General features: G+C 36.9%; 1 protein-coding gene and 1 long non-coding RNA gene across 2 annotated transcripts; one reads left to right on the top strand and one right to left on the bottom strand.

Annotated features, from left to right (window-relative positions):
- Positions 1 to 6: 6 nt before the first annotated feature.
- LOC109586422 (leucine-rich repeat serine/threonine-protein kinase 1-like) lies at positions 7 to 5,798 on the top strand. Its single transcript, XM_020002605.1, has 15 exons — positions 7 to 273; positions 466 to 604; positions 651 to 724; positions 841 to 972; positions 1,082 to 1,254; positions 1,407 to 2,378; positions 2,515 to 2,649; positions 2,704 to 3,015; positions 3,148 to 3,233; positions 3,340 to 3,547; positions 3,595 to 3,726; positions 3,892 to 4,019; positions 4,078 to 4,396; positions 4,597 to 5,212; positions 5,288 to 5,798. Exons 1-15 carry the CDS (start codon positions 258 to 260, stop codon positions 5,644 to 5,646), a joined length of 3,801 nt encoding a protein of 1,266 aa, XP_019858164.1. The 5' UTR covers positions 7 to 257; the 3' UTR covers positions 5,647 to 5,798.
- A 2,360-nt stretch (positions 5,799 to 8,158) lies between these two features.
- On the bottom strand, positions 8,159 to 8,752 carry LOC109586421 (uncharacterized). Its single transcript, XR_002187024.1, has 2 exons — positions 8,711 to 8,752; positions 8,159 to 8,619 (listed from the first exon to the last, which is right to left on the bottom strand). It is a non-coding gene; the product is annotated as an uncharacterized LOC109586421 (long non-coding RNA).
- Between the last annotated feature and the right edge of the window lie 418 nt (positions 8,753 to 9,170).

Genomic DNA, 9,170 nt, shown 5'->3' with positions numbered 1-9,170 from the left:
CTGCTCCTTATGCTCAGGTCCTGATTATTGGCACTCATCTAAACGCCTTCAGACGAGCAGAGAGAGGTAATGCTGATTCTCTATTGGAGGGATACAAGGAGAGGATTAAGAAAGAGTTCCAGTACAGAGATAAGATTGCTCCTAAGATTAGAGGTGTCTTTTATGTTGGGTTTGGTGATCCGCCATTCTTCGGTAGCTATCTTTCTCCATTGAGGTATGAGGAACTCTCAGATAAGATTCATGACATTGCCTGTTCTATGGAGATACCAAGAGGTTAGGAACATAGTTTAGAAATTACTTTTAAATATCTTTAAATATACTATTGATTCTCTCTCTCTCTCTCCCTCTCTCTCTCTCTCCCTCTCTCCCTCTCCCTCTCTCCCTCTCCCTCTCTCTCTCTCTCTCTCTCTCTCTCTCTCTCTCTCTCTCTCTCTCTCTCTCTCTCTCTCTCTCTCTCTCTCTCAGATTCTGACATGCCTTCCAGTTTCTCCATTAACCTTATTGATGAGAAGATTCCTAAGTGTTATCTTGAGTTAGAGGGAGCCATTCAGACGTTGCTAGAGAATAATCCACACAAGCCGCTTTATAAGAGGGACGCATTCTGGTAGGTGTGGTTTGTTGATTAATGAATATTAATTGGCTCATTATAGTAAACTGAAGGAAGTTAGGGACATCATTAAAGATGAAGATGAAGTTGATGCTGCCATGCATTTCCTGCACAACAGTCAGTAGATTTTATATTCTCCATTTTTATTACATTTTTTGTTACATACACCGTACACATGTACATGTACATATGCACATTATTGTTGTATATTTCTCTCTCTCATCTCTCATTAGTGGGTAGTGTTCTTCATTTTCCGAAGCCTAATCTTGAGGAGTATTACATCCTCAGTCCCCAGTGGTGGTTTGACTCATGTGCCCTCGTCATATCACCAAGCAATGTCAACGAACTAATAGCAGCTGGAGACGGTAAAAATAAAAAATACATTTACATACATGCACTTACAGGCCTTTGCTGTAACAACAAACATGTACAAGTACATTTAATTATTTCTTATTTATTATTATTTTTTCTCAGAGCCTGGTTCCGGGTTGTTGAGGTTTCAGATGATGCAGGTGATGTTTTCAGAGAAGAAGGTTTCCTCAGAACAAGCAAAGCTCATATTTAGTTTCCTCCATCAGTATGGAGTCCTACTTCCTGTTGACAAAGAAACAGCTCTGGTACCCTCTATGCTGTCTCCAATACCAACTGTAAGAGAGAAGGAGAGAGGGAGAATTTTAAGACAAAATATTTGTACATGTACATGTACATGTATTTGTAAAGTTGCAGCTGTACATGTACATACATATATTGGTATATACAATTTATTTATTTATTTATTTGTTTGTTTGTTTGTTTGCAGGTAAAGTTGTTTACTGGACAAGGTTATTTCCCACGTAGCGTTAGCTCCTCCTCTTCCTCGGCCTATTCTGAAGACATCCGTAGCTTTTTTGACGATCTCCCAGCTGCCCTTCCCTCTCTCTCCCGCAAACTACAAATAAAAACAACCGGCCTTGTCTATCGTCGTCTCTTCCTCCTTCCTCCCCTCCCGACCGGCTTCTGGAGCAAACTCATAACCCTTTGCCTCCAGAAGAATGATTTCGTTAAAATAATAGTTTCAGTTGATGATTGTCTCCAAGCTTCCTTACAAGGTCACGGAGCCTTGTACAATATTGGAACGACTAACGTTCGGTGGAGATACTGGAAGACTGGCCTCGTTTTTGACGTAGATCACCAGCTGCTGCTGAGCATCAACAGTTTAAAAATGGACGAATTTATTGATCCGATGCAACGTGCTGTCATATCGGCCACTTATGATAAAATGAAACGGTTTCATTTCGCCGACAGTAATGGCGATGTTCTTCCAGTTTTAGGAAGTACAGAAGTGATTGAAGTGGTTGTTAAGGACATAGAATTGAGTTGTAATGCTGGATACGACAGAGCCGTGGGTCCAAAACTCCTCTCTAAAGCACTGGAGATGATTGACGAGGTTCTTAAAGGCCACTACGAGAAATTAGCCGAAAACGGGATCTATACTGTTGGAGAAATGCTCCACATTGTGCCCTGCCCACTTTGCTTTGGAGAAATCGATACTCGCTCGCCTAAAAGTGATCACAAACGATTCGCTAATCACCCGAAACTAGCTCAACGCATAAGGACATCCTCAGTTAGCAGAAGCTCCACTGGTAGACAAAAGAGCATTCACCAGCGCTTGGGGGAAGATGTGCTGATAGTGTTTTCCATTGATCAGTGCATCAGATCAAGCATGAATGTGGAATACATTGAGTGTCCTAAACATGGAGATATACAACTGGAATATTTAGTACCAGATATAGTGAGTTGTTTATTAATGAGTGGGTGGAGCTAGTTGTTAATTAGTGGGTGGGACTAGTTGTTAATTAGTGGGTAGTGCTAGTTAGTAATAGTTGTGAATGGGTGGAGCTAGTTATTAATTATACAATTGTTTTTAGATGTTTAAGGATCTTTCTCGTGTCAAGTTAGACCGGAACATGTTACATGATCCTGTCGACTCGGGTAATGGGGCGGGGCCAGTTGGGTGTGGCTGCTTTGGAGTCGTGTACCACAAAAGATTGCAACTAGAGCAAGTGAGTACATGTACATGTACTTAAAATTTTAATCGTCTTTTTCTTCTTTTCTAGTATGATCCTGATATTTCAAGAGAAGTGGCAGTGAAGGAGTTTAGATCATCGGATATGGATTATGACGCTGAATTAGAAGTCGTTAAATCATATGCTGATATGCGTTACGAGCTTAATAAACTCTGTATGATGGAACATGATTTCGTCGTTGAATTCGTTGGTCTTCTCACGAACCCTTGGTCGTTTATTTTGGAGTGGGCCCCCCTGATGAGTCTTGAAAAAATAAGGAAGTCGTACGAGGAGCAGTTTAAGACCCATAAACCTGAATATTATTACTTGTGTCCTGTGTCACTCTATCTTATATTGCTACAAGTCAGTATACTCTAGTATATCATTAGTATATTTATTATTAGTACATGTACATGTACATGATGTGTTCTTATGTTGTTAGCATTCTCAGTATATTTTCAGTATATTGTTTGTATATTATTGGTATATTATTAGGTTTGTGATGGTCTTCATTACTTGCATGCTCCTCCCATTGGTATAATACACAGCGACTTGAAGCTGAGCAATATACTAGCATACAGGTAACTGTATCAGTATTTTATTATTTATTATTTTATTATTCTTTTTATTATTCTTTTTATTTTTTGATATTAATTTTTGTATTAATTTTTATTTTTTAATATTTAGGTTCCCAAAGATGGATCACAATTGTTGCAGTAGTGTACAGGGTCGAGGTTATTGTAGTGAGTGTCTCCCCGAACCTGGGCATAGCTACAAGGTACTCGTTAAACTCGGAGATATGGGCGTGTCTGTTAATCCAGCTGCTCACAATCACGATGCCCTGGGCGTCAAAAGATTTGCACCCGAAGCTAGCAACACTAAATTAACTGAGAAGGTATTCAAATATTTTATTGTAGGCGTGGCTTAATGGGTGTGGTCTAGGTTGATATATTTTGTCTGGCTCTTGGTCTTTATGAATTGATGACGCTGCGAGGTCTCCCGCCAAGAGGATACTCGGAAATTGATTATAAAAATCAATTGAAAAGAAATTGGAGACCGTCTTTTCATTTAAAAGTACATACACATACATGCACATGTACATTACAGCCATTTTGAAATGCGCCACAATTTGAAAAAATACTCTGTACTGTAGCCCATGCTTTTTCCGAACAATGGCTCCAAATCACCTTAAAATTTTTATTACTTTTTGTCTCTTTTTTACCTCTTTCTCTCTCTAAGGATCCTGCCTATCCAATCCCTCTGTACACTACTCTTGACCAGTGCTGGCAACAAGAACCTAATGCAAGACCGTCTGCTAAAACAATTAGGAACTATCTTCAGAAAACAACTGGACTTTTAGTGAAAAAGTATGCTCATTACTTCTTTTTCTCTCTCCTGTTCATCTGTCCTCTCTCTTTTTTCCAGTCGGTTCCAGCTGCCAGCAAAGAACATGTATCATTTACTTGACACGTTTCAAATCAGTTCAGACTCCAACGTCACTCACGCTTGTATCGTCCCTCCCTCTCCTCTTCCTCCTCCTCCCTCTCCTAATACTCCCGTTGAAACAGATCCTGAGGCGTCCATAGCTTCAACTGTTTCTTCTCCCACCTCTTCTGTCAACTCATCTTACATGTCTCCATTGTTGGTCTGTCTTGCTCTTAGACAAGAGGAATCGTCTGTTGTTGTCATGTGTGAAGCTGTAGGTAGCTATGACAGTAACAAAGTTGTGATGAAGATGACACCAGTTAGTCATTTACATGTGTACAGTCTGTTTGTACGTGTATAAGTAACATAATACCTGAGGACTGAGATATCTGCTTGAGGTGAAGCTGAGGGCAGATATCAAGGGACTCAGGTATTACATTACTAAAACTTATAATCAACATACGCGTATCAACATTTAAACTGTGAACATATTTTACTCTCTTTCTCTTTTTCTCTCAGATGTTACAAAAGATACAGGAGCCAATAGTCTCCTTGTTTTCTTTGCCGGATAGAAGTGTATTTGTCGGTCGCTCTGGTAGCTCTATTCTCTATATTCATGGTAACGAGCCGCCACTCCCACTCACCATTTGCGAGAGGTGTCAGAACGGGAAGGTCATGTTCATCCGCTACTTCCAAAAGGACCAAATATTTGTTTGTGGTTTCTCAAACGGGGCAGTCCACACCTCTCATACATCCCAAAGAGATATGAAGAAGCCTGACAGCCTGATTGGATCTTACTGCGGAGAATCAAAAAGTATTAAAGGTGCGACTGCCTATCAGATCATATATAGGGAAGGAGAGAACTTTGAGGTTTGGTGCGGCAGTAAAGACTCCTTCATAGAGGTTTCGACCTTTAATGTGACGAATGTTAAAGCTCGTAGGGTACAATCGTTGAGCCTAAAGCATAAAACTTTTACCGTTCCGTCTTCTCTTGTTTCTTGGATGTGTCTTACGTCAGACGAAACGATGATGTTTGTAGTTTTGGAGGATTCGTTACGTCCAGGGGCCTGTTGCTTGTGTAGAGTGGGTGTGGTCGATAAGGAGGTCTCCGGCTATTGGACATTTGGGATCGAAAGTGAGTTGTATTTTGAGTAGAAAAAGCACCTGATTTTATCTAATTCTATCTTTTCCTTTCTCTCTCCCATCCCAGTCTCACATTTCTCCATCACCACAGCTGATCTCTTACTAGGGACAGTGACAGGAGAAGTACTCATCGTCCCAATGAGCAGACTACAAAAGAACCAGAACTATTTTGATGCGTCTGCAGCTGTAATGTCAATCCCCTCACACAAGGGATCTGTCCTTGATGTAGCCATTCTTGAGGGTCATATAGAACCAAATGGGTACACGTCTTTTTTCTCGACTTTCCTTGGGAGACAGAGAGAGAGAATGGATGTGCCTTTCTTGTTGAGCGTAGGCCCGGGTTCTTTAGACTTTGGTAAGGTTGGTAAGAGTCAGAAAAGCGAAAAGGCCGTTACTGGAACGTGCATTAACTTGTGGCTTGTTTAGTATAGATAGATAAATTAAATTATTTTGTGAATTTTAGAGAAATATTAAATGGATGATTTGTATGTTTGTATATTATCATTAATTATTATTAATTATAATTGTTGTGAGTGTGTGACACTTCTTATTAGTCTTACAATTAAAATTATGAAACTCAAAGTGCAAAAGAAATTCAGGCTACATTTACACAGCAATGGAAAACACATCGTTTTTACCAAGTATCCACTTTGAACGCTGTTTTCGTTTCCAATAGTTCTATTAAAAGATTCTATCACGTTTTCATTCGTTTCTGTGTAAACAGAAGCATAAAACAGGCACAAAACTATACGGATTGCATCGTTTTCATGGCCTCAGATTCAAAGCAACCTTGGCACCCTGCAGCTGTGAACCACTATAGAAACTTGAGATGATACATACAGGTATAGTATAGTAGAGATTAGTTAGTGAATTGGCCCTTAATTAATTTTATATTAGTTTCATAATTTGACAATAATGCACCAGTTTATAACAAATAACACATTATATACTATCATATTCACATTGTGTAGTACATTATGGTATCAAGAGTATACTTTTGTTGTTACGTTAAGGTTGTAGAGTTACAATATATAGACAATGGTCACATGCAGTTACCATTATCAAATAATATGGTATCTAAGTATTAAGGAACATTAATATGGAGCTGCAGTGTCTTATATTTATGTTATATAGACAAGGGTCACAGGTAGTAATGGTAGGAGGTAGTTACCATAATGGTATTAAGTATTAAGAAACATTAATATGGTCATATATTGTGTTATATTTAGGATATCTCAGGTTATAAGTTAATGTAGGCAATGGTAATGGTATACATGGTGGTAGCAATGTGCTCAGTAAAGCAAATGTAGGCATATTTACATTGTAAAGGTCAGAGGTTATAAGGTATTATAGGTAATGCTATGAATGTACTTGTATAGCAAGGTTAATTAATATGGTATAGGTACACCTATTGAGGATCATCATGTTATGATGTAGGTAATGGAACATATGACAAGGTTAATATGGTGTTTATCATAATGGTTCTACAAGTGTATGAAGGGTCATAGGTTGTAAGTAGTCTTTATAAGCTGAAGTGTGGATATGATGAATGGGTAGCAAGTACTTGCAACCTCAACCTACAATGATACTAATTAGCAAAGTGTTCATATTTTTGACAATAGCTATTAAGTCCTAGGTAGGTAGTAATGTACTGGTACAGGTTATAGTAAGATATTGAAGGTTAATGGTGTAGGAAACACAAGTAGTTTTAGTAGCATCAACTAGTCAACAAGCTCCTGATCCACATTGTCCATGTGGGATATCTCACTGTTCAAGTATTTTCCTAACATGTACATATGTAAATGCATTAATCTACATTTATTTAAGGTATTACAGCTACTGTTTGAAAGACTAAAGATCTTACAGTATAGTATCAATAGTGTCATGTATTAACCTTTCTTTGTTAAGACTAAGTTCCTTTTAAAGGTTGAAGTCCATTCAGTTAGTGTCAGTATATATTGTTAACTATCATTATACAGGTTGGGCAGCAGTGTAGTGCCGCCTCCACATGACACTGCCTGGGATCACTAGTGGCTACTACTGCTAGTGATGCTAAGAGCACTACATACAAGAAGAATATAACAAGACTGTACTGACAGTAACTACTCATAGCAAATCTTAACATCATCATTGATAGGCTCAAGCTGAAATAAAGATGAGACCTCAAGTGATACGATACTAGAAGCAAAAGATTTATGAAGACACAATGACTTTTAGTCATTCATTACAATTCTCATTTTTTGCAAAATATTTTTAATTTTAATTGAATTTAATGATGATTTAAATGCAGAGCAGCAGTCATTGCCTACTCTAGCAGTTACAGCTAATGCTACAGTGGTCACCAGCACCTACAGTGTCATTATGAATGCATGGAATCTGTACTTTTACTGATGCATATGTACATGTACTTACATGTATGCTGTGCAGAAAGTTTGAGCTGGTTCCAATTAAAATTGGATTTTCAATAAATTTTTAAAGTTGCTCTAAAATTTGTCAAGAAATGCTTAAGTTATGTAGTAAGCTTAAAGGGTCATAAATCAAAAATATCCACTAGTTTATAGCATCATAATTCATTATTCATAGTAATTCTATACCAATAACAACATTAATAATAAACATAGTTTGAAACTAACAGTAACTATTCAAATAGCAATGTTACTAATAATAAACATAGTTTGAAACTAACAGTAACTATTCAAATAGCAATGTTACTAATAATAAACATAGTTTGAAACTAACAGTAACTATTCAAATAGCAATGTTACTAATAATAAACATAGTTTGAAACTAACAGTAACTATTCAAATAGCAATGTTACTAATAATAAAGATAGTTTGAAACTAACAGTAACTATTCAAATAGCAATGTTACTAATAATAAACATAGTTTGAAACTAACAGTAACTATTCAAATAGCAATGTTACTAATAATAAACATAGTTTGATACTATCAGTGATAATTCTAAAGAGATAGGGAAATTAGTACATGATGACAGCTCAGCTTTTACAACTCAACTAATTAACAAATGAATCAGCAAGTATCAGCAAAAATAAAAACAAACAGAACAAAATGAAATACTATAGACAATATAATCCACTAATTATTAACAATATTTATCTCTAATGTAACTAGAAATAGATTTTTGGTCTATTGTATCCAGTGCTGTAGCTAATGATGACCAACTGGGACCTCCTTTCTCTCTCACTCCATCTTCTCCTCTTAACCAGGTAGACATACACTCATGGAAGCACTCCACTGTCTTTCCTCTACAGTCAGTGTCTATATCTACTAGTCTAGGATCATATAATCCTAACTGTAGACCTAGTCTACGCCATACAGAACAGGGCAAGTGTTGATCTGATGTTAATACTTTAATGACATCACCAAGTTTTTTAATATCTATAAAAATAATAATTAATAATGTGTATATACACTGTACAGTCTACACTTCCACTACTTGACAATTGTGATAGTACATATTATAACATACCTAGCTTTATTGGAGTCAATGGTGTCTTGAATTCTTCAGTTATTTCAATCACTTCCTATACAATAATAATAATAATACTGATATTTGTCACTGTGCTTGTTTATCAAGGAGATAAGTATATATTATTAGTAGTAAAAGCAACACAATGACAACCCACAATTATGACAAAGACTGAGTAATTGATAAGAAATAAAATTACTTTTAAGATATGACCTTTTGATTATTAGTGCTTGTATTAATGTATCAAACAGTTTGTGTGTGTTAATTCTTACCTTAATATCTTGTCCTCCTAATAGTGACAGGTTACTAATATCTGATAATGATTCATCAGCTAGGATCTCCTTCAATCCTGTACGTCTAGTACCAGTAGCATTTACTAAAAACTCTTCTTTCTTGACAATAGCAGACATCACAGCTTTTACACTATACACTGTCCTTTCTCTTGGTGTATTCACAGGAT

The sequence above is a fragment of the Amphimedon queenslandica genome, unplaced genomic scaffold, assembly GCF_000090795.2.
Source record: "Amphimedon queenslandica unplaced genomic scaffold, v1.1 AMPQUscaffold_12877, whole genome shotgun sequence".
NCBI lineage: Eukaryota > Metazoa > Porifera > Demospongiae > Haplosclerida > Niphatidae > Amphimedon > Amphimedon queenslandica.
This window is presented reverse-complemented; position numbering and strand designations above follow the sequence as displayed.

Bases quoted from the DNA above. Each gene is read 5' to 3' on its own strand.
- LOC109586422 (XM_020002605.1), top strand. The intron at 605-650 runs GTAGGTGTGGTT...GGCTCATTATAG, and splicing joins TATAAGAGGGACGCATTCTG to TAAACTGAAGGAAGTTAGGG. The intron at 3,016-3,147 runs GTCAGTATACTC...GTATATTATTAG, and splicing joins TCTATCTTATATTGCTACAA to GTTTGTGATGGTCTTCATTA.